Raw genomic sequence first — 23,972 nt, 5'->3', positions numbered from 1 at the left:
CCCCTAAGGAGTTTTCCTCTCCTGTTACTACCTTCTTATGCCTTTTCCCTGTTCATTATTTATTAATTTTATTCGTCTCAGATGCTTGGTCTGGTTGAGCTTCTTTATTGAATTAAAGGTATTTTACTAAATGTCTCCTCTTCATTCATGTTCTGGTAATTTCTTCGGTTTTGAATCTGCTGTGTTCTTCCTCACTGTCCTTAGCTTTATTATTCTCTAATATTTGCACCTACAGCTAAAAATCTCTTTACAAAAGAGCTGAACAGAGAGGCTTGGTACTTGGTACCCTGCCCACCGCTCAGTTAGGGCACACGCCCCGCTCTCCCATCGCTTCGCTGACGCATTGCTCAGAGGCGTTTTTTAGGCGCATCCAGATGTGTGTTGCTGTGTTCCCGGGTGAAACTCCCTCACTTCACGGCTCTGACCAGGGGACCTGAGCTGCATGTCTGCCGTCCCTCTGAAAGTGGTCGAGACCTTCTCTGTGATCAACGTCTAATAAATAGTAATAATAATTAATAAATAATCAACACTTAATAAATGCCCCCAGGTGCTGGCGCTAGCGGGCTCGGGGCCGCTGGGCAGGTGCTCGTGTGAGCCCGGGAGGCGGGGTGTGGACAGTCTCGCTCCGTCCAGCCCGTTTTGCCAGCCCTGCCCTCCCACCCCCGTTCCAGTTTGCACCCGACCTTGTCCTGAGATTCCCGAGGCGGGAGCCCCCCAGGACACGCCCCGGTGTGGGCTTTGTCAGTTACTGTACATTTTTTCCCCACTCTAGAGTTTGGCTTTTCATTGTCTTAGTAGAGCAGAACATTTCAGTTCTGATAAAGTCTGATTTGCCCATTTTAGCTTTGACAGTCGGTGCTTTTGTGTAACCCCGGCCTTGCTGCCTAGCCGGAGGCTGTGCCTCACGGCTGCCCGGTCCCCCGGGGGGGGGGGGCTCGGGCCCTCGCCCTCCGTGTGAGCGCGCTGTGCGTCTGCGTCTCCGCTGCACTGCCTGGGTGGCCTCTCCCCACCGACAGCGCGTCCACACCTCCGAGTGCTCTCTTGGCCACATCGACTGGCCACGTGGATGGGGGGCTCTCGGGCCCATGGCATGGTGGGGGCTGCAGGAGGAGCAGGTGGGTGGGTGGATGGGGTGTCGCTGCCTGCCTGTCCCGCCAGGGGTGCTCCTGAGGTTCCAGAAGACATCGAGAAGGTGGACGGTTTGGGTGGGACATGTCCACCCCAGAGGAATTTAAGCCACTGTCTGGGATGAGATGGCCCAGGGGTGGGCATGGAGGTGTCACGCAGAGGTCTGAATCCAGGCCTGGTGTGTCCATGGTTAGGGCAGTGAGGAGTGGCGGGGCCAAGGGAGAAGGGGCAGGCTGGGACCAGGCGCATGACCATGGGATGGCCTGTGCTCCTGTGGCTCTAGGCTGAGCCATGTCTGTGGTGGAGCCAGCAGATGGGGCTGTGGAGGGAGCGGAGCAGAGAGTGGGAAGAGGGGAGTGTGCAGGGTGCTGAGTGTAGGGTGGAGGGTTTTGATTTTAATTTTTAACACGGACGCTATGGCACTTTGTGTGCTGCTGGGAGTCTGGTGGCCAGGCTGGGACAGGGGAGCAGAGAGGGGCTGGTGGCGGGGAGGGCAGGGCCAGGCTGAGGCTGAGGGGCGACTGAGTGGCTGACAGAGGGTGGGGATCCCAGAGAGCAGAGACAGGCCACAAGGCCAGAGCAACCGGGGAGCGCAGGCAAAAGGCACAGAGCTGGCGAGGCCCGGGGAGCAGGGTGCAGCCTGGAGAGGGGCCCGAAGAGGTGCAGGGGGAGGGTCTGGGGGCTCGAGCCGAGTAGGGGGCAAGGGGGCATGGAGGCAGGGTTGTGGGGGCCCTGCGTGGCCCCTGAGGTGAGGACGGAGTTGGGTACGGGCGGGGTGGGCAGTGGGCGGACTGGACGCTGGGGTTAGGCTGGTGTCTCCGCGTCAGGTGTCACTTCGCTCTGCCCTTTGCCCCGATGTCCATTTCTCTCTTGCAGAGTTAAAACGAGGAATTCCCCAAGACTTGCTTTCTTCCCCCAAGTTAGACAAATACAAAATAGCAAGACAATTGACGGACAAGGCGGTCAAGGTAAGTGCTGTTTGGGGCTGGGGTGTGCAGGGTGCTTTGTATGTTTATTTGGAAGCATGAGTCCCTTGCCTCTGACACACTCAAGCCAGCCTTGTTTCCTGCCCCAGTCCTGGTCCCACGTGGAGACTCACAGCTGAGGCACTACATTTCGGCTGCACTTCTGAAATAGAAATACTTCCAAAACTCAAGAAATGCAGACACACCCGGTGAAAATCTCTCCCGCAGCCACGCGGTCAGTGTGCCCCCATTGTGTGACTGCAGCTGTGGGCTCCTCCCGGACGAGGTTTCTGGGTCAGGGACAGACTCCTGGTGATCCACAGAAGCCCCGCCCCCCGCCCCCAGGCCCCCCAGGGGGACAGGGCCGGCAGCTCCCGTGTGTGAGAGGGCTTAGTGCCGGGACAGGACCCTTGTAGGGCTCGAAGCTCGTGGGGACAGCTGGCACGCCCACCCACTGCCCCGTCCTCCCCAGGGGGACACCTTAACTTTTAACAGAATGGAGGTGTCTTGGGGCGATGAGGGCAGCACAAGCATTCTTCAGGTGGGGCAGGTGCTCCAAGGCAACTGCTCTGAGGACGTGCTTCTCTGTCCTTATCACGTTGGGGAGCCCCGAGTCCCACACTCAGCTTCACGTGGGCGCGCGCTCATCCCTCAGCTCTCTTTGGAAGCACGGTGCACACACGCAAGTGCACAGGTCGTCAGCGCACAGCCCGGCCGTGATGGGCTGGATGCCCGGAGAGAGAAGCACCGCACAGGTGGTGCCGATCAGCCCGCGTCAACCCCCGCCCGCATCCGCGACCGAGCACGTCCACCCGCGGAAGCTGCCTCCTGCCCAGCTTGTTCCGGGATCCTGGCAACCACGGCTGTGCTTTGCAGGCTGCCTCTCACTGTCCTTTCTGCGATTTCACATACACTGAACTTAACTTTCAGGTTTTCTCCGGAGACCTTCAAAAATACAAACATTGTCCAACCTGCAAACATCCCTCTCAGTGCTGCTTTAGCTGCGTTTCACAAAATTTCATTTTGTAGTATTTTTGATGAGATTCAGTTCAGAGTACTTTATGATTCATGCTGTCACTTTTTATTGATCGTAGGTTACTTAAAAGAATAGTTCTTAATTTCTATGCTGGTGATTTTTTCTAGTTATTTTGTTATTGGTTTTTAGTGTGATTGCCTTGTGGTTGAGAATGTAATCGGTACAATGTTATTCCATTAACAAGTGTGTTCAGACCTGCCTCGTGCCTGGAATCCTGTTAGTTTATGTGGAAGTTGGTGTCGAGTGTGGAAGTCACAGCCATCAGGGTGGACTTTGTTATTTGAGTTGTTCAAGTTTTCTAGCCTTATTGAATTTCTTGTCTCTGTGTTCTAGAATTTACTGAGAGAAGCATGTTAAATATCCTGTTGTGGTTGTGGATTTGTTTACTTTGTGTTTCTGCCAATTTTTGCTTTATATAATATATCCCTCTTAATGGGTGCACACAAGTGTATCTTTCTGGTGGGTTGAACGTTTTCTTTAAATTTCGGGGTGACTTTCTTTACTTCAGTGATGTTTATTTGTCCCAAGTCTATTCTGTCTCATATTTAGACCCTTCCATTTTCTGCCTATCTGTAGGCTTGTGCTTTTGAGTTTCTCCTGTAAACAACACAGATTCAGATAAAAAAAGATATATTCTGGTGCTCTGTGCCTTGTCCCTGGAGCACTTTGGCTGTTTATCTATAATTAGACTGTGGAATAGCCCCATCCTATTTCGTTCATCCGGTTTGTCCTGTCTGCCCAGTTTCCTCTCCTTTCACGCCTGCTGGTGGGCCGGTTCCTTTTCTAAGCCCCCTTTCCCTCTCTGTCAGAGGTCTTGTGCCCTTCCTTGTCCCTTTGTAGCTCCTTAGGTGTTGCACTCTGCTGGCTCATTACTCAAGTTTTCTAAAGCTGCTCAGTTTGACTCCAGTCAAAGGGACAGAGGGCTGAGAGTGGCTCGGGGTCTTGCTGGAGCTGCAGACGGCTGACATCCTTCCAGCCGTCACGGTCCCCCACCCCGCCTCTCCTCACAGCGGCCCCTCTCAGGGTGCATGGCCCCGTGGGGGCAGGATGGGCTTTGGACCAATGTTCTGGGTAGAAGGAAGCTCACAGATCTTTCATGTGGGTGCTAGAACCTGAACCCACCACTTCAAGCTACAAGCCCATCTTGGTGTGTGCTCCTGGTCCTCCACTGGGACCTGTGTTAGCTACTGATGCTGTGTAACAAGTCGTTACGAGCTGAGCTGTCCAAACACACCCAAGTGTTATCTCACAGCTGCTGTGGGTCAGCACTCAGGCTGGGCCCTCTGCGCGGTATCTCTCAAGGCTGAAATGAAGCATCAGGTGGTTGGGGTCTCATCTGAAGGCTTAACAGGGTCGGATCTGCTTCCAAACTCCCTCCGCCTGTTGGCAGAATTCATTCCCTTGTGGCTGTGAGTTCGTGGCACCAATGGAGAGAGACAGTGTCTGCTCTTGTCAGCCTCTAACTTGAGAGAAGCCTGGGCCCTCTTTTAAGGGGCATACCTGATTAGGTCAGGCCCACCCAGGATAATCTGTCTTGTTTATTAATTGAGTCTATGTAGGGACCCCAGTGAGTTCGAACCACTCCCTGCTCCTGCCCTGACTGCCTCTCCTGCTCTCACAAACTCATGAGGCCCTCTGCCCACTGCTGACCATGCACCTGTTTCTTGACCCCGCCCTGCAGCCACCACCCTCTGTGACCCCAGTGAACTTGTCCCAGCTATGTCCCCAGCATGACCATTACTCTCCTGCCCCTCAGCCAGGAAGGGAGGGGCCACCAGCCGCCATCTTCCTGCCTGGTCCCCATGCAGCTGAGCTCATCCTCATGGGGATGGGCAGCATCTGCAGCGTCCCCTGGCCCTGGGCCCTGGGCACTGCCCTTCCAGCCTTACTGGGCATTTGAATGGCTCCCCCTCCTCAAACCTTGGATACCTCCACCCCAAGCATGAGGGACAGTCACTTTTGTAGAGAAAAGAAAGCCTGACTGTGTTGTGCCTCCTGGGCTCTGTGTGAGTGTGGGTGTGAGGCCGCCTGGGGCAGTGGACAACCGCGAGGGAGGCGGCCTGCTGGGGGCTGCCGGCCCCGTGTCTCCACCCTGGGCAGGACGCGGTGTCTTCTGCTGGCGCGGCCTGTCGCATCCTGGCTGGGGGCTCCTCCTACAGAGAAGGGATGAACTTGTTTTCAGCTCTTTAATTTAAAATATACTCTTGCAATTTGAGGAGAAGAAGATTTTCTCCATCTACGGACACTACCCGGTGATCCGAGCCGCCCTGCGGAGGAAGGGCTGGGTGGAGAAGAAGTTCTACTTTCTGCCCAAGCCCGTGGCAAAGGTCGAAGGCGATGGGGAAGGGGTGGCAGGTAGCGCCTCGGACATCTGTGTGACTATCCTCAGACCAGAATGGGGTGAGACCGAGCAGCCCATGGTTCCTGGACGTGGGCCTCACCCTCAGGCAGAGGTTGCCTCTGGGCCTCCCCTACCCGAGGCGTCCACCCTGGGCAAGCCCCTTAAACCCTGGCACTGGTCACTTCTCTGTGTCCCCGCTGTCCACGCCTGGGCCTCTGCCTGTGTCTGGAAGGCTTCCTTCGTCCTTTAGTCCCTGGCCTTGACTGCCCCCCTCCGGCCCCAGCCCCACCCTGGTCACTGCTTAGCCTCTCACAGTGCCTGGTCACCTGGCCCTCCCTGACCCCCACCCCTCCTGCTCCGCACAGAGTCTGCACTCTCTTGGCTCCAGGGTGTATACTGGGCCCCCTCCCAAACAACCCAGGCCCTGCTCAGTCCCCTGCTGACGTCTGGGTCCTCGATCCTGGCACGGCTCCTGGGGTGGTGGGGGTGCCATGCGGTGGACACTTGGATGGTACCGTGGCCCGAGCCTGACTCAGCTCTGCTCCCTTTGGGACCCACAGGGGCACCTGCTCAGCAGAGGGGTGGCCTCTCCTGGGGACAAGGTTGCCGAGAGGTCCACAAGTGCTGCCTGGCTGCAGGGGGCTCTGTAGGGGGCTCGGCTGTGGTCAGACCTTCAGGCCACGACGCACTGACATCTCCTGTGTGTTGTATTTGCAGAAAACAGATGTTCTGAAGGCAAAGAAAATCAGGAGGAGGCTTTGGAGAACACAGATGACATCCATGATGTGATGGTAGGTCCCGTGAGCTCCCGAGGGCCTTGCCGCTGCCTGCCGTCTGCCCGCCATATGCCCCACTGCTTGCCTGCCGTCTGCCCCACTGTGTCCGGGGCGGGGTGCAAAACCACAGTTACACCTCAGTCTCTCGAGCGGCCTCGCAGAGCCGGGGACACCACAGGACGTGTGTGCATGTGCACAAGTGTGTGTCCTGTGTTCCTATGTGTCCATACGTGTGTGAGTTGACAAGCTGTGTCTGTAAGTCGGCGAAAATCCTGTAGGAAAGGATCAGAACGGCCCCAAGGCTCCTGAGGAGCAGGATTCTGAGATCGTGAGTTGATGACTGTGGACACAGGGCCGTGGACATGCGCCTGCGGGGGCGGATAGAGCCCCAGGGCTCAGCCCATGTGGCCGTGATGTCGGCCAGGTGGCAGATCAGCCGTCAAAGACGGACTTCCCAGGGCCGGTGCTGGACAGGGTGGCGTCCATGGAGGGGATGCTGGAAGGCCAGGGAGGGTCAGTTTGCAGCTCACAGGGAGGGAAGGAAGTTAGAACAAGACCAGACAGTGCTCACTGTGGGGAGAACGCAGTGCGTGTGACCGTTGAATCAAGGACACCACAGAGAGCAGGGAGGCATCTGCAGCGCATGGGATCTGAAAGGTCTGATAGTCACAGTATGGACCAACGGACAGCGTGGTAACAGAATGACAGTCAGACAGGAAACCGGGAAAGACCAGCTGGGCAACGGGCATGTGATGGCAGGTTCCCGCGTGGATGCTCCCGGGGCGCTGGGCAGGCGGCGGGGGAGGGGTGCGGGGAGCCTGGAGCGCAGGTCCCGGCCTGGTCAGGAGCCTCAGCTCCGGACCAGCGGCTGCTGTGTCCCGGGCGCGGGCGGTCCCCCTGCAGCTCTTCATCCGTGTGTCTGAGCCGCCTCGCCACGCACCTCACCACACAGCTACAAACGAGGCTGACGTGGGAAAGTGGCCACAAAGGCACAGCCGCCCCCTTAGGGCAGGAGAGAGAGCGAAGGGCTTGAGCCCCACGCTCGGGGAGCCCGCGAAGGTGAGTTTTGGAAGCGACGTTGGCATACCGCCCCCCGGGACAGCAGCCCCCACCCCGGGCCCTCTGGGCCGCAGGACTGGTGTCGAGTGGGAGGAGCCGGTCCTGCTGGAGCGCCTGGTGGGGGCTGACTGATCCATGTCACAGACGGTGAGGTGGTCCTCCCTCTGCTGGTCTGCGGAGAGGGACCCTTAAGGGTCTTCGCCCAGGTGTCTGGCTCATCTCTGGGGGCAGGATTTTGGATCTTTTCCTTTTCTAGTATCTCTTTGTATGGTCAGAATTTTTGACCAAACGTGTGAAAACACAAAAGCGCAGACACCAAGGACACCCCAGGCTGGCTTCAGCAGGTGCAGGGGAGGGGAGGAGCCCGTGCCCCAGAGGCCAGAGAGGAGCGTTGTCCCAGGTCACAGAGCGTCACAGCTGCTCCCCGTGCACACATGGCGTGTCCCTGAGCCCGGCACGGGCACCCACGGGGCGAGCAGCCCAGAGCCTGAAGCCCCTCCTCGCTGCACTGGCTTCCTGAGAGGGAAGCCCTGTGCGGTCGCCGCTGCTCCCACACGAGCCGCGGGTGTGCCGAGGAGCGTGCGGGGAGTGAGTGAGGCTGCGGTCAGTCGGGTGGGGACTCAGAAACCACCTGCTCCTCCCTTAACCCTGGCTCTTCCTCTGGGTGTTTCCCACCATCAGAGGAACGAACCTCGGATGCTGGATATTGATGAAGGGTTTTCTTGCCAGTCCAGGTTGGTAAAAAATGAAATGCCGTACTTCCTCTGGACACTCAAAAGGGACATCGTTGACTATCACAGCCTGAGCTGTGACCAGATGCTGAACCACTACGGGAAGACAGCGGCCTTCACCACCAAGGTGAGGGGAGGGCTTGGGCAGGCGCGGGGCCGGCGGCGGGGAGCGCCCTCCCTGCTGAAGCACTAGCGCCCTGGAGCTGGGAGAGCCACGCGTGGCCTGCTCACCTCCGGGCTCCTCTCCCGGACGCTAGCCTCTGCTGGCCTGGCCAGGGGCTGCCACCTGGCATCAGTGCCCAGAGTCACTCAGCACCTGCTCGCCACAAACTGCCCCCTAGAGCCCTGGTGCCCCTCGCTCTGCGTCTGGGTGGCCCTGTGGCCACAGAAGCCCTCTCTTCTGGGCTCCAGGCCAAGCCTAAGACGGGGCAGGTGAGGGCTGCCACCACAGCCCGGCCTGGGCTCTGGGCCCTGGAGGGCCTCCAGATCTCAGGAGGACGGGGCCACCTGGCCTGCACTGTGACTTCCAGCCACTGGGGGGCCTTGGCACAGTGTCTACTACACCAGGCACTTCCCCCTCATCTCCTTTCAGCCCCACAGCCCCTCCTCCAAGCAGCCATCCCTTCTTTACCCTGAAGGCTGAGGTTCAGGGACAGGGCCAGCCCAGGATGGACTGGCCTGCGTGTACCCTCTTGGGAGAGATTGGGTGGAGGGACTTCCCTGGCAACTAGGGGGCCACCCCCTTAACAGTCAAGGATGACATGGGGGGTCAGGGATTAGGCTCATGGCCACGCCCAGGGCTCCCGGTGGGGGTCTGGCCTCCACGCATCCTGGCCAGGCCTCAGACCGCCAGTGTCCTTCCAGGTGTGGGCAATACTGCCAACACCCCATGCAGGGCACTCGCCCGTGTGCCCAGCAGCCAGCAGGCACTGTGTTTCCCTGGCACATGGCGCTTTTCTCCAAACGGGGCAAGCTGGTCCTGGGCCTCTAACAACCAGGCGTTGTGCCCAGAGGGCAGAGTGGGGGTGCGGCTGCACTATAGCCCTGCGAACTGGTTCTCCCTCCTCTCCTGGGCCCGAGCCTGGCCATGCAGGACCCTGGGAGGGGAACGCTGCCCTCCATCCCGGGTGCCTTCAGACACCCCCGCCCTCCCTTGGGCCTGTCTCGCCCGCCACTGACCAGAGGATGAACCCAAGGCCCTGGCCTGCACATGGGGTCACTCTGCTGCCCGGACTGACTGGCCAGAGGTCAGGGAGGCTGGGGAGGGGCCCCTCCTGGAGCTGGTGCCACCCAGTCAGGCCCGCGGGCTCTCAGACTAGTCACCATGGCCTGAGGGCCTAACGGGCCGCTGTCTCTGGAGATCGGGCTGTGCATGAACATGCGGACCCTGCCGTGGTATGTCCAGGCCGACCCCGACTCCTTCTTCCCCCGCTGCTACGGCCTCTGCACCGAGAGCGACAAGCAGGAATTCCTGGGTAAGTGGCTGGAGGATGGGCGGAAACCCAGCAGGACCTCTCCCGTCCTCCTGCCCGGGAGGCCGCAGGGCTAGGGGCTGGGGGCAGGCTAGGGTGACGGCGGAGGGCCTGGTCCCACGCAGAGACCCAAGGCCTTACCTCTTTTCCACGTGGTGAGAGCCGGTCTAGAAATGTCCATGAGCAGCCTCTGCAACGCAGGAGGGGAGGCTGGGAGGCAGATGGAGGCTGGGGAACCCGATGCCGGGAGCCTGGTTCTGAGGGGACTGTGGGAGAGGTGGGTGTGGGGAGGTGCTGGGACCCGAGTCTGGGCACCTGAGGCGCACTGTGGATGACAGGCTCTGGACTGGGGACAAAGAAGGGTTCCTGGTTCCACTTGCCAGGAAGCCACAGGAGAGAGGAGGGGAGGCCTCGGCAGGAGGGGTGGGGTTGTTCACAGGGGCCCATGTTTCCCGAGCACCCCATCTGGGGGACTGGGAAAATGCAGCCCAGAACCCCTGCCCTGTGCCCTGAATCCACCTGGGCTCCCAGGAGGCAAGCAGGACAAGGCAGGGTCCTGGGCTGAGGTGAGAGTGCAGTGGGGGCCTCACAGGGGGAGCTCGAGCGGAGACTTGGAGGGAAGGGAGCTCTGGCCGCTGGAGCGGGGGGTGTGCCTGTGTGTCCCGGGGCAGAGGCACTGTTGTCTGGGGAGGGGGCGTTCTGATGGAGAGAGGAGGCTCCGGTGAAGGCCCTGGGGCCGTGGGGGAGGCTGCGAGGGGACTGAGGTTCTGGATGTTTCCAGGGTGGGGGTAACTGCTGGGCCGGTGGATGCCAGGTGGGGTGGCCTTCAGTGCGATGAGGAAGGAGCAGGTTTGAGAGAGAAGGTGCTGGAATATCTCTCAGACCTCCCAGATGGCTTGGATTAGGGTCTGGGCTGTGGTCGGGAGCAGCCTTGTGACCTGGGCCCACTCACGAGGGCAAGGCTCCCCTGCTGTGGCCCTGGTGTGTGCCAGGTGCTCAGAGCCAGCCTGGGCCCCAGGCCCCAGATCTGGGGGACCCCAAGCTGCCTTCTGCACTGAGTGGGTGCCTCAGGATCCCCAGGCATCCAAACTTAGAGCTGTGGAAGCCAGCACGTCCAGGGAGGCCCAGGGACGCTCCTGTGATGGGGAGGGTCCTGTGCTGTCAGCCGGCAGGCTTCTAGAAAGATCCCTGTGTGCAGGACTGAGGACACAGGGGCAGGGAGAGGCGGCGAGGCTGCCCACGAACCATGGCCCTGGGGGCACAGGACAGGTCCAGGAAAGGGAGGGCCTAGGTTCTGCCTCTGGGCCTGCAGTCAGGCTGGGTACATCGCTGGGGTGGAGGTCCCAAGGTGTATGAGACTCCCATCGCGAGGGGTGGGGACGAGGCTGGAGGCGGAGACTGTGGGCGGAGTGGGCCAGTCCTCTGAGGGCTGTGATGCAGGAAGTGAGGCCCCGCACGCTGCCCAGCGCCTGGGCTGAGAGTGGCTGGCGCTGGCTGAGGCCGCCATCCCCAGCGCAGGCAGAGGGGTGAGGCCTCGGTGTCCTTCCAGACGACTTCCGGCGCACAGTGGCCTCCAGCATCCTCAAGTGGGTGGTCAGCCAGCAGAACGGCAGCAAGAGCAAACGCAAGAGCAGCAAAGGGGAGGCCGGTGACAGTGACCCCAGCAGCAAGCAAGGTGTGTGTGGGGCCGAGGCCGGACATGCTGGGAGGGCAGTGGGGCGGCGGGGGGCAGGGTGTGCACCCAGGGTGGGACTGCAGCTCTGCCCCGACCCCCAGTCTCTTCCAGCAGAATGCCACTGCGGAGGACAGTGGGTGGCACTCTCATGTGGTGTAGGGAGACCTGGGCACAGTGGCTTTAGGCCTATGAAACCCCAATAAGTGTTTTGTTGTTGTTGCTATTTGCTTTTTAGAGCAGTTTTAGGTTCACAGCAAAATTAAGCAGAAGGTACAGGGATTTCCCACGCATGCCCACAGCCCCCTCCAGCCCCCACTGCTATCAACACCCCCCACCAGATGGGACATTTGTTACAGTGGATGAACCTACACTGACACATCGTCTTCACCCGGAGTCCGTGTTACATCAGGGTTCAGCCTTGGGTTGGACCACCGTTACTGTGTCGCAGAGAGTAGGTTCACTGCCCCCAAGGCCGCTGTGTGCCCTAACCCCTGGTCTTTTCATTGTCTTTTCCGGAATGTCACAGAGTTGGAATCACGCAATACATAGGTTTTCCAGACAGGCCTCTTACACTTACTGACACATCTAAGGTTTCCCCATGTCTTTTCATGACTTGATAGCTCATTTCTTTTTAGCTGAGTAACATTCCGTTGTCTGGATGGACCACAGCTTCCCTATCCTTTAATCTCCTGGAGGGCTCCCTAGTTGCTTCCAAGTGTTGGCAGCTGTAAATAAAGCTGCTGTGAACATCCATATATAGGTTTTTGTGTAGACATACGTTTTCAACTCATTTGGTAAATCCCAAGGAGCACGACTGGGCAATATGGCAAGAGTATGTTTAGTCTGGTAAGAAACTGTAACTGTCATCTAAAGCGGCTGCACCACTTTGCAGCAGTGGTGAGAGTTCCCGTTGCTCCACACCCTTGCCAGCATCTGGTGATGTCAGTGTTCTGGGCCTTGGCCCTCCGACAGGCGTGCAGTGGTGTCTCGCGGATGTTTTAATTTGCATTTTCCTGAAGTTGAACATCTTTCATTATATTTATTTGCCGTCTTCATATCTTCTTTGATGAGATGTCTGTTCAGCTTCCCTGACCATTTTTAAAAGTTGGGTTGTTTGTTATCTTGTTGTTGAGTTTAAGGATTCTTTGCATATTTTAGATATCAATCCTTTATCAGAGGGGTCTTTTATGAATATCTTCTCCAAGTCTGTGGCTTGTCTTCTAATTCTCTTGATGATGCTTTTCACAGAGCAATTTTTAACTTCAGTGAAGTCCAGCTGCCACTTATTTCTTTCATGGATGATGCCTTTGGTGTTGTACCTAAAAAGTCACCGTCCTACCTGAGCTTACCTTGGTATTCTCCTGTTATCTTCTAGGAGTTTTAATAGTTTTGTGTTCCAGCTTAACTCAAACTATCCATTTTGAGTTAATTTCTATGAAGCATGTAAGGTTTGTATCTAGATTGATTTTTTTTTTGCATGCAGATGTCCAGTTGTTCTAGGACCATTTGTTTAAGAAGACTGTCTTTGCCCCGTTTAGTTGCCTTTGCGACTTTGTCAAAGATCAGCTCCTGTATTTGTGTGGGCCTGTTTCTGGGCTGTCTGTTCTGTGTCATCGATCTGTTTGTCTAGTTTTCATCAACACCACACTGTCTAGATTACTGTAGATTTACAGTAAGGCTTGAAGTCGGATGGTGTCAATCCTCCAGCTTTGTTTTTCTCCAGCATTGTGTCGGGTGTCCTGGGACTTTTGCCTCTCCATGTAAAGTTTAGAATCAGTTTGTCAGCATCTACAAAATAACTTACTGGGGCTTTAATAGGATTGCCTTGAATCTACAGATCAATTTGGGAAGAAATGACATCTTGACAATGAGTCTTTCCTATTCATGGACACGGAATACCTGTTAATTTAGTTCTTATTTGATTTAATTCATCAGTTTCGTAGTTTTCCTCATATAGGTCTTGTACATACATAGTTAGAGTTATTTATTTATGTATTTATTTTCTGTTTGTAGTGCTGGTGTAATGGTACTGTGTTTTCAACTTCAAATTCCAACTATTTATTGCTAGTATATAGGAAAGTGATTGACTGTAACCACTTACTAATTCCAGAAGGTCTTTGTCAGTTCTTTCAGATTTTCTACATAGACAGTCATGTCATCTCTGAATAAAAGCAGTGTTATTTCTTCCTTCCCAATCTGTATCATTTCCCTTACCGTGTCAGCTAGGGTGTCCAGTGTGAGTGGTGAGCGGCGTACTCGTTTCTCACCACAAAGTGTAACGTCAGCTGCAGGTTTTGGTAGCTACTCTTCATCAGTTTGAGGCAGTTCCTCTCTGTTCCTGCTTTGTCGACACTTTATCACGATTGGTGTTGGGTGTCGTCAAATGCCCCGTCGCAGTGTGGATAAGATCCTGTAATACTGCTGCTTTAGCTCATCCATGTGATGGATCACATTAAGTGATTCTCAGATGTTGAACCAGTTTTGCATAACTGGGATAAATGCCACTTGGTCATAACGTATAATGCTTTTTATACACTGTTAGATTTGATTTGCAAATGCTTTGTTGAGGATTTCTGCCAATGTGTTCACAGAGATTTTGGTCAGCAGTTTTCTTTTCTTGTAATGTCATTGTCTAGTTTTGGTAATAGGGTAATGCTGGCGGCATAGAATGAGTTGCAAAGTCTTCCCTCAGCTTCTGAAAAAGATTGTAGATAATTTGGTGCAGTTTCTTCCTAAATGCTTGGTAGAAATCATCTGTGACCCCACTGGGGCCTGGCACTTTCTGTTTAGGAAGGTTATTAATTATTGCTTCTATTTCTTTAATAGAAATAAGCCTATTCAGATTGTCTGTTTCTTCTTGTGTGAGCATTGGCAGATTGTGTCTTTCAAAGAATCAATTCATTTCACCTAGATTATAAAATATGTGGGCAGAAAGTTGTTCATAATAACCCTTTATTACCCTTTTAATGTTCATGGGATCTGTAGTGATGTCTCCTCTTTCTTTAATGATATCAGTAATTAATGTCATCTGTATCTTTTTGTTTTTAGTTAGCCTGGCTAAAGATATCGATTTTATTGATCTTTTCAAAGAAGCAGCTTTTAGTTTCACTTATTTTCTCCATTAATTTCCTGTTTTCAATTTCATTGATTTCTACTCTCATTTTTACTAATTATTTTCTTCTGCTTCTTTTGTGTTTGTTTTTCTTTTTCTGGTTTCGTAAGGTGAGAGCTTAAGTAACTGGTTTCAGATCTTTCTTCTTTTCTAATATATGCATTCAATGCTGTAAATTCCCCTCTAAGCACTGCTTTCATTGCATCCCACAGATTTTGATAAATTGTATTTTAATTTTCATTTAGTTCAAAATATTTAAAGTTTTTCCTTGAGATTGTTTTCCTTTGACTTTCGTGTTGTTTAGAAGTATGCTGCTCAGCCTCCAAGTCGTTTGGGATTTTTCCTGCTGCCTGTTGCTAGGCACGTAGCTGTTGAAGATTGTTGTGTCTTCTTGGAGTGCTGGCGCCTCCTCGCTGTGTAACGTTCTTTTCCTCCCTGGTGGTTTTCTTTGCCCCGAAATCTGTTCCGTCTGAAATTCATGTATCTGCTTCCGCTTTCCTTTATCGGTGTTGGTGTGGCTCATGTGTCTCCGTCCCTGTTCTTTCAGTCTGTATGTATCTTCATATTTAAAGTGGAATTCTTGTTCAAAGCATACAGTTGGGTCTTATTGTTTGATCCACTCTAAAACTCTCTTTTTAATTGGTACATTTACATCGTGAACATTTAAAGTGATTATTGATATGGTCAGAGTAACAACTACCATATTTGTTACTCTTTTCTATTCATTGCTCTTGTTCCTTGTTTCTATTTTTTCTTCTACTCTTTTTCTGCCTTTTGTGGTTTTAGTTGAACATTTTATATGGTTTAATTTTCTTTCTTTTCTTAGCATAGCAGATGTGTATATATATGTATAAAATCTCAGATGTATTTATATACATATAAATATATATTTAGTGGTTGCCTTATAGTTTGCAATATAAATTTACAATGACTCCAACTTCATTTTCAAGTAACACTGTCCACTTTAATGTGAATATTTTATAGCAAAATGTTCCTAATTCCTCCCTCCCGTGCCTTGTATCTTTGCTGTCATTTATTTCACTTATCCATAAGCTATAATCTGAATACATTATTGCTATTATTTTTTAAAATAATCATCAAATTACTATGTTCTGTCAGATCAATTAAGAATTAAAAGAATAAAAGTTTTATTTTACCCTTATTTATTCCTTGTCTAATACTCTTCCTTTCTTTATGTAGATCTGAGTTTCTGACCTTGCCTTTTAACTTCTCTCTGAAGATTTTCTGTCTTTCAACATTTCTTGCCAGGCTGATGGGTGTCCCGTCCCTGGAGCTCTTTCCCACAGAGGCTCTGCTCAGTTGGACTATGACTCTGTACCTGCTTGTCCGTCTCCCAGTCTGGGCCAGCGATTTGCCCTGTGACCTCAGTTCTTGGATGCATCTAAGAGCAGCTGGTGATCTTCCAGTCTGTTCAGCTTTTTACTTGTTCTTAGGATGGAGAGGCAACTTCCATGCTCCTTACATGCTGGACCAGAAACCAGAAGTGCGGTTTTCACTTTAAAAATGGTTATTTTAATGTTTTGTGAACTCACCTCAGTACATTTAAAAATGCACCCTGCAGTCTGTGCAGCAACCCCAAAGCTCAGGTGCCCTGTCCTGGGTCCGTGATTGCTGGGGCTGCTCCGTCAGGGCTGCCTCTGCAGGCGGTACCCGAGGCCCGTGGAGGTGTTTCCATACACCTTGTTCTCCGGGCTCGTACCCTGCAGCCTCACGGCAGTGCTTGTTCTCAGCCCATTCTCTCATCCAGGTGGGGGGCCGGCTTGCTTTATGTGAGGGGCAGGGCACTGCCTGAGGTTGGGAGCCAGATGCGTGGGGCCCACCTTCACCTGGAGGGCCTCCCTGTGTTCAGTGCTCCCAGAGCAGCAGTGATCTTGGCTCATGGGCTCCAGTAGGAGAGGGAGATGCCATGTGAGAGGCCAGACACACAAAGCTGCCAAGCACACGTGTGCTGGGCCTGAGCCACGCTGGATGGATAGGGAGATGCCCCTCCAGCCCCTGTGGGGCTTGCGGGCATCACTGCCCAAGTGGGGTTGTTCACGAACACCTGTTCGTTGTGCTCAGAAGAGTGGGGTTTTCTGGAGAGCTCATCAGAAGTGCCACTTCATTCCCATCCGAGGGGCTGAGAGTCTGGCTGGAGGGAATGAGGGGTGGAGGGAGGGGGCGCTCAGAGCCATGGAAGGGCGGCTTCGGGAGGGGAGAGGTTACCTGCTCAGACCCAGGTGTGGGACCCAGGATGGCTGCTCAGAGGCATGAGCCGTCACCGTGAAGCCTTGCGGCTAGAGGGGTGGGGTGGCCCCTGCCAGCACCCCCAGCAGTGCCTCCCCACCGGGCGGGTTGTGGCTCCGGCTCCACATGCCTGTGCTTGGATTTCAGTTCCTGAGAACACGAGATCGAGGCTCATGGGCCTCTCGGGGCAGCTTGTGGATGCCGCGTGCAAGGTGTGCGAGGCCTACCTAGGGCGGCTGGAGCACAAGGACATTGACCTTTCTGAGGATGCCGCCGAGGACCTGACAGAGGACGAGTGGAAGGACCTGACCCAGCAGTACTACTCCCTCGTTCGGTGAGACGCAGGCCAGCACCCGGGGGGGCCTGGCGCCCCTGCTGGAGGTCGCGGGCAGCCGTCAGGAGTCGTCTAGGGGAGTCCAGCCTGCGGGCGTCTGGGCGCCTGCAGGAGGTGGGGTGCCTGTGTGGGTGGGGGGTGCCTGTCTGGAAGTTGGGGCTCCTTCTGGGAGTTCAGGTGCTTGTCTGGATGTTGGGGCATCTGTCTGGGAGTTGGGGCACCTGTCTGGGTGTTGGGGTGCCTGTCTTGGAGTTGGAGTTCACAGCTCCCTGTTGGCTGATAAGAGGACCACACCCCTTGGGGGTGCCTTTGGGTAATAGTTGCTGTAAGCGCCTCCCAGCCTCTGTGTCCTTTGCGTCATTGGAGTCCCCAGCAGACTTGGGGTCCCTGCCGCGGCCAGACCGCCTGCTGGCTCTGGGTGGTGGGGACTAGCAGAGCCATTGCGTGGCTTCCAGTCTCCACGACCTTCAGCTGCCCCTCACTGCCTGGGGGTCGGGGGGGAGGGCCCAAAGGCTGAACCTGGCTCTCCTCCCCTCTGCCAAGGGCTGTGCCCTCTCACGGGGGTGACAGAGAGGAGCTCGGGCAGCGGGGGCGCACCGGGGGCGGGGCAGCTGTCGCCGAGGGCCCAGACCAGGAAAGCCAGAGCCCTCCTCTGGAGGGTCTGCCTGCCGCCCACGTGCACCATCCCAGGTTGTTTCCATTCTTTTATTCCTTCCTTCCTTCTTTTGGATCCCGTATTTTCTTCTTTCTTGGATATAAATACAGTAAAGGGGTGTTTGTCCAGTGGATGAAACGTTGCACGTGTGCTCCCTGGGTAGCTACAGCCCAGATCAAGATAAAAGACACCCCGGCTCCCAGGCCCCCGCAGCCCCCCGCAGCCCCCCCCCCCCCCCGGCAGCGCGCACGGACGCCACGCCCCCGATTCCCGCCACCTCCCCCAGGGGCCCTGTGGGAGTTCACGTGCACGGAGCCGTGCAGGCTGCGCAATCTCGGTGTGACTCCCGCACGACGTAAAACCTGTGGGACTTCCCCGCGTCGGTGCGGGTGGCGGGAGCTCCATCTTCAGCCCTGTCAGCGACCGCAGAGCGCCGGCCCGGCCCGACGTGGGCCGACGCGGGGCGCAGTGGCGCTGCCGCCCCGTTTTGAGCGGTTTCCCGCGCGGCCCTGCAGATTCGCACACGGCGCTCCGCGTCGGCAGGCGTTCCGGTTTCCTCTTGCTGGTCATCTCACCGGGCCTGGTTTGTGCTCCTCTGACGACGGCGCTGAACAGTTTCAGATGCTTATCGGTCACGCGGACATCTTCTCTGGGAACTGATTGTTCACATCTTTTGCTCATTGAAAAACAGGTGGTTTGTCTCTTTACGACTGATTTCTAAGCGTTCTCTCCGTATTTGTCACCAAGTCCTTTGTGGGAGCTGTGCGTTCAGGATGCCTTCTCCCAGTGCGTGCCTTGTCTGTCATCTCTGAGTGGTAGTTTTTGATGAGGTCCCGTGTGCAGTTTCTCCTGTTGTGGCAGGGCCTTCAGGGTCCTCGTTAAGGAACCTTTTTCTATTCAGGGTCGTGAGGGTGTTCCCCTGTGATCTCTTCCGCACACTGTACTGTTCCCTTTCACTTCTAGCTTTCCATGAGTCACTAATGTTATATTAATTCTTGTGTAAAGTAAGAGATAAGGATCAAGGGGGTTTTTGTGTGTGTGTGTGTATACACACCCACTATGGATAAAGAATCAGCGTGAATTTTGCTGCACTCACTTCTGGCCCAGCACTAACCTGTTGGGTGAATGTTCCATGTATTCCTGAATACAGTGAGTGTTGGCTTATTTCACTAATTCTCATGTCCTCACGTTTCACCAGTGCTGTAGGTGTGCTGGGCACTTGTGTACCAACGTCTCCTTCCTTTCAAAGCTGAATAGTAGTCCACTGTGCGTGTATACTGCAGTTTGTTTATCTGTTCATCTGTTGGCGGGCTTGGGTTGCGTCCGTGTTTTAGCTATTGTAAACAATGCTGCTGTAAGCACGGGTGTACAAGTGTCTCTTTGAGACCCTGCTTTTAATTCTTTTGGGTATGTACCCAGAAGTGGAGCTGCCGGCTCAGATAGTAATTCTAATTTGAATTTTTTGAGGGCCTTCCATCTGTTTTCCATAGTGGCTGTGCCATTTTACATTCCCAGCAGTGCACAGTGGTTCCAGTTTCTCTGTGTCTTTGCCAACGCTTTTTATTTTCTGTGTGTTTCGATAGTCCTTATCTAGTGGGGCATGGTGGTATCTCACTGCAGTTTTGATTTGCGTTTCCTTAGTGATCAGTGACGTTAAGCATCATTTCTTGTGCATGTTGACCATCCGTACGTCTTCTTTAGAGAAATTTCTGTTCAAGTCCTTTGCCCATTTTGGAATCAGGTTGTTCTGTTGTTGACTTTTAGGAGTTCTCTGTACATTCTGGGTACTAACCCCCTATCAGATATATGATTTGCAAACACTTTCTCTCATTTTGTGAGTTGCCTTTTTACTCTGTTGATGTTGTCTTTCATTACATAAATTTAAAAACCTTTTCTATAGTCCAGTTTGTCTATTTCTTTCTTTTGTTGCCTTGTTCTTTGGTGTCGTGTCTAAGAAATCACTGTGAAATCCAATGTCACAAAGATTTTGTCCTGTGTTTTCTTCTAAAGGTTTTATATTTTTCGGTCTTTACACTTAAGCCCTTGATCATTTTGAGCAAGTTAATTTTTGCATATGGTTTTAGGTAGGGGTCCAACTTCATTCTTTTGCTTGTGGATGTCCAGTTTTCCCAGCACCGTTTGTTGAAAAGATCATCCTTTTCCCATTGAACAGTCTTGGCACCCTTGTCAAAAGTCATTTGAGCATTTGTTTTGGGGATCGCTGTTCTATCCCATTGTCTGTATGTCTGTCTTTATGCCAGTGCCACACTGCTTTGATTACTGTAGCTTTGTAGTAAGTTTTGAGAACAAGAAGTGTGAGTCCTCCAGCTTTTTTCACCTTTTAGAACCTGTTTTGGCTCTTTGGGGACTCTTTGAGGTTCCATGTGAATTTTAGGATGGGCTTTTTTATTTCTGCAAAAAATGGCATTGGGCTTTTGATAGGGATTACATTGAAATTGTAGATTGCTTTAGGTACGATTGACAGCTTAACAATATTAAATCTTTTGATTCAGAAACGTGGGACGTGTTTCCATTTATTTAAGTTTTTAATTTCTTTTAGCAATTTTTTTTTGTAGTTTTCATTGTACTTTTCACCTCTTTGGTTATTTCCTAGGTATTTTATTCTTTTCGATGTGATTGTAAGTAGAATAGTTTTTGTAATTTCCTTTTCAGATTGTTCGTTGTCAGTGTGTAGAACTGCAACTGACTTTTCTGTGTTGACTTTGTCTACTGCTACTTCACTGAATTCGTTTATTAGCTGTGGTAGGGTTTTTTTTTGCTGTTTGTTTTTTGGTGAAATTGTTAGGATTTTCTACATGTAAGATTATATTATCTTCAAACACTGATAGTTTTACTTCTGCTTTTCCAGTTTGAATGCCGCTTTTTTCTTGCCTGATTGCTTTGGCTTGTGCTTCCATTACTATGCTGAGTGCTGAAAGCGGACATCCTTATCCTATTCCTGATAATAGAGGAAAAGCTTTCTGCATTTCATCATTGAGTATGATGTTTGCTGTGGGTTTTCACATATGGATTTTATTATGTTGAGTTAGTTGCCTTCTATTCCTAGTTTGTTGAGTGTTTTTATCAGGAAAGGATTTTGAATTTTGTCAAATGCTTTTTCTGCACCAATTGAGATGATTGTGTAGTTTTTTCCCTTCGTTCTGCTAATGTGGTATATTATATTGATTGAGTTTCATACGTTGAAGTATACTTGCATTCCAGGAATAAATCGCACCTGTTCTTGATGTATACTCCTTTTAATACACTGCTGAATCTAGTTTGATAGTATTTTGTGGATGACTTTTTGCATCAATACTCATAAGGAATATTGGTCTGTAGTTTTCGTTTCTTGTAGTGTCTTTACCTGGCTTTGGTATCAAGGTAATCCTGAACTCATAAAACAAGTTAGGAAGTGTTCCCACCTCTTCAGTTTTTTGGAAAAGTTTGAGAAGGACTGTTACTGGTTCTTTAAATGTTTGGTGGATTTCTTCAGTGAAGCCATAATGTCTAGGGACTTTGCTGGGAGATTTTTGATTGCTGACTCAACTCCCTGAGTGGCTACAGGTCTGTCTATACTCTCCATGTCTCCGTGACCTGGTCTTGGCAGGCTCTTTGTTTCCCGGCACGTGTGTGTTTCATCTAGGTTGTCCAGACTGCTGGTGTACAGCTGTCCACAGTTCTCTCTTACAGTCTTTTTCATTTTTGTAAAATCAGTAGTGATGTCCCCAGTATAATTTTTGATTTTAGTATTTGAGTATTCTGTGTTTTTCTCTTAGTCCATCTAGCTTAATGTTTGTTTTCTTTGTTGATCTTTTCAAAGAACCAACTTCTGGTTTTATTCATTTTCCTATTGCTTTTCTGTTTTGATTAATTCTACTCTGATCTTTGTTGTTTCCCTCCTTCTGCCAGCTCTGAGTTTAGTTCTTCTTTTTCTAGTTTCTTAAGTTGTAAAGTTGGGTTGTTGGTTTGAGATCTCTCTCGTTTTGTAAGTGAGCCCTTGTAGCTGTAAGTTTCACCCTTAGCAGTTCTTTCACTACATCCCATGAGTTTTGGTACATTGTGTTTTCATTTTCACTTATCTCTAAGTATTTTCTAATTTCACTTGTGATGTCTACTTTGATCCATTGGTTGTTGAAGAATGTATTGTTTAATTTCCACAAATTTGGGGATTTTCCAGTTTTACTTCTGTTACTGGCTTCTCACTTCCTCCCGTTGTGATTAAAGAGGAACCTTTATGTGATACCTATCTTTTAAACTCTGTTGAGAGTTAATCTGTGGCCTAGCAGGTGGTCTGTCTCGGGAAATGTTTCATGTGCATTTTAGAAGAATGTGTACGTTGTGGGGTGGGGTGCTCTATACTTCTGTTAGATCTGGTTGATTTACTGTGTTAGGTCACCTGTTTCCTTAACTTCTGTTTGGTGGTTCTATTCATTATTGAGACTGTGGGGTTTGAAGTCTCCAGTTATTGAAGAACTGTCTATTTCTCCTTCAATTCTGTCAGTTTTTAGTTCATCTATTTTGATGGTCTGTCATTAGGTGCATACATTTTTATAATTGTCATATCTTCTTGCTGGAAGACAATATATTATGTCCTTTTAATATATTATGTCCTTCTTCAGCTCTTGTAACTTTTTGCTAAGTCTGTTTTGTTTGATATTAGTATATCCACATCTCCTCTCTTTAGTTACTGTTTGCGTGGAATATCTTTTCCATCCTTTTAATTTCAGTCTATTTGGGTCTCTGGATCCAAAGTGAGCCTCTTATAGACAGAATATGATTGGATCATGCATTTTTATCCATTCTGCAGATCTCTGTCTTTTGATTGGAGAGCTTAATCCATTTATATTTAAAGTAGCTGTTGAAAAGAAGGCACTTACTTATATCACTGTGCGACTCGCTTATTAGCCGTGTGGATATGCTCTTTTGTGAAGCCACTCTTCAGGCTTCTTGCTGATTCTTCCATTGTCCGGTCTCTTTGGCGTTGCTTTGCAGGGTTTTTTTAATATATTCTGAATAAGAGTCTGTTGTCTGACATTTGTGTTGCACATGCCTCCCATTCTGTGGATTTTTTCACTCTCTTAATGATGTCTTTTGATAGAGTGAAAATCTTTAATCATAATACAATCCAGCTATCTAAGTTTCTCTTTGTGATTGATGTTCTATAATACTACTCAAGAAGTCCTTGCTTTTTCCAAGTCATGAATTAATGCTACTATATTTTCTTTTAAAATAGTTGCTGTTTTACCTTTCATATGTTTTTACATGTAGTCCATTTGGAATTGACTTTTATGTATGGTGATAGGTAGGTTTCAAGATATACTTTCCATATGTACATTGGAAATAACTTACAATTTATTGAAAAGTATTTTCTTTCCCACTGTATGGCATTGTCATAAATCAGAGTTGCACTAATGTAAAATCTAACTAGTCTCTTGGTCAGCAAACAGTCTGGCCTATTCACAGCTGGACAGTCTTTGCTAGCATAAATCTTTGTATTAAAACAGGAGGAATTTAATTTTTCCACTTCTTCCAGTTCATCTTAAGTTGTTGTTTTTTTTTTTTTAATTTACTTTATTTTATTTTTGGTGAGGGTGGAAGTAATTAGGTTTATTTTTTTTTTTTAGAGGAGGTGCTAGGGATTGAACTCAGGATCTCATGCATGCTAAAGCATGTGCTTTACCACTGAGCTGTACCTTCCCCCCAAAGCTTAAGTTTTTAAAATACATTTATTGAATTATAATTTGAATGCCGTAGAGCCCATTAATTGTAAATGGACAATTCAATAATTTTTGGTAAATTCACAATTATATAACTATCACCACAATACAGTATTAGACCACTTCTGTCCCTTGTCCCTATTTTCAGTCACTGTGTTCACAGCCCCAGTCCTACCCAGCCACTAGTCTTTTTCTGTCTCTGTAAGTTGTATTTTCTGGTTTTTAATAATACTGAGGCTTCCAATCAGCAGATACAGACTGTTTCGCCACTTGCTTAGGTCCTTTAAAATGTGCATCAACAGTGTTTTATAGTCTTCCGAGTTCACATTTTATACTTCTCTTGTTAAATGTGTCCCTATATATTTTATTATTTTGATACTATAATGGATGAAATTAATTTCTTAGTTTTTAGGATTTTTTTTGTTGGTAGCATATAGAAATATAACACTTTTGTATGTTGATCTTGTAACTGATTTTTGGTGAGCTCATTCATTAGTTGTAATAGTTTGTAGTGTGTGTGTGTGTGTGTGTGTGTGTGTGTGTGTTCCTTAGGATTTTCTACATACAGGCTATGTCACCTACAAAGGAAAACAACTTGATTTCTTCATGTCCAGTCTTGAGTTCCAGGAACTCAAAGTTGGTCTAACATACAAAAGTTCATCCGTGGAATATTGTTCATTCTTGAAAAGGAAGGAAGTCCTGGAACTTGCTACAACATGGATGA

General features: G+C 50.8%; 1 protein-coding gene across 9 annotated transcripts in view; it reads left to right on the top strand.

Moving 5' to 3' along the window:
• Positions 1–23,972, top strand: part of TTLL8 (tubulin tyrosine ligase like 8) — a 77,303-nt gene that overhangs the window by 5,510 nt on the left and 47,821 nt on the right. For 4 of the 9 annotated variants that reach the window (XM_032492544.1, XM_032492543.1, XM_032492538.1 and 1 more), the window contains exons 3-9: positions 2,005–2,096; positions 5,346–5,529; positions 6,188–6,261; positions 8,035–8,163; positions 9,397–9,511; positions 11,058–11,183; positions 16,690–16,876. In XM_032492544.1, coding sequence (XP_032348435.1) covers positions 2,005–2,096; positions 5,346–5,529; positions 6,188–6,261; positions 8,035–8,163; positions 9,397–9,511; positions 11,058–11,183; positions 16,690–16,876 — 907 coding nt within the window. Of the gene's footprint in view, positions 1–2,004; positions 2,097–5,345; positions 5,530–6,187; positions 6,262–8,034; positions 8,164–9,396; positions 9,512–11,057; positions 11,184–16,689; positions 16,877–23,972 lie in introns of those variants that run through there. The other 5 variants (XM_032492539.1, XM_032492541.1, XM_032492542.1 and 2 more) reach the window with 5 other exon arrangements.

The sequence above is a fragment of the Camelus ferus genome, chromosome 12, assembly GCF_009834535.1.
Source record: "Camelus ferus isolate YT-003-E chromosome 12, BCGSAC_Cfer_1.0, whole genome shotgun sequence".
NCBI lineage: Eukaryota > Metazoa > Chordata > Mammalia > Artiodactyla > Camelidae > Camelus > Camelus ferus.
This window is presented reverse-complemented; position numbering and strand designations above follow the sequence as displayed.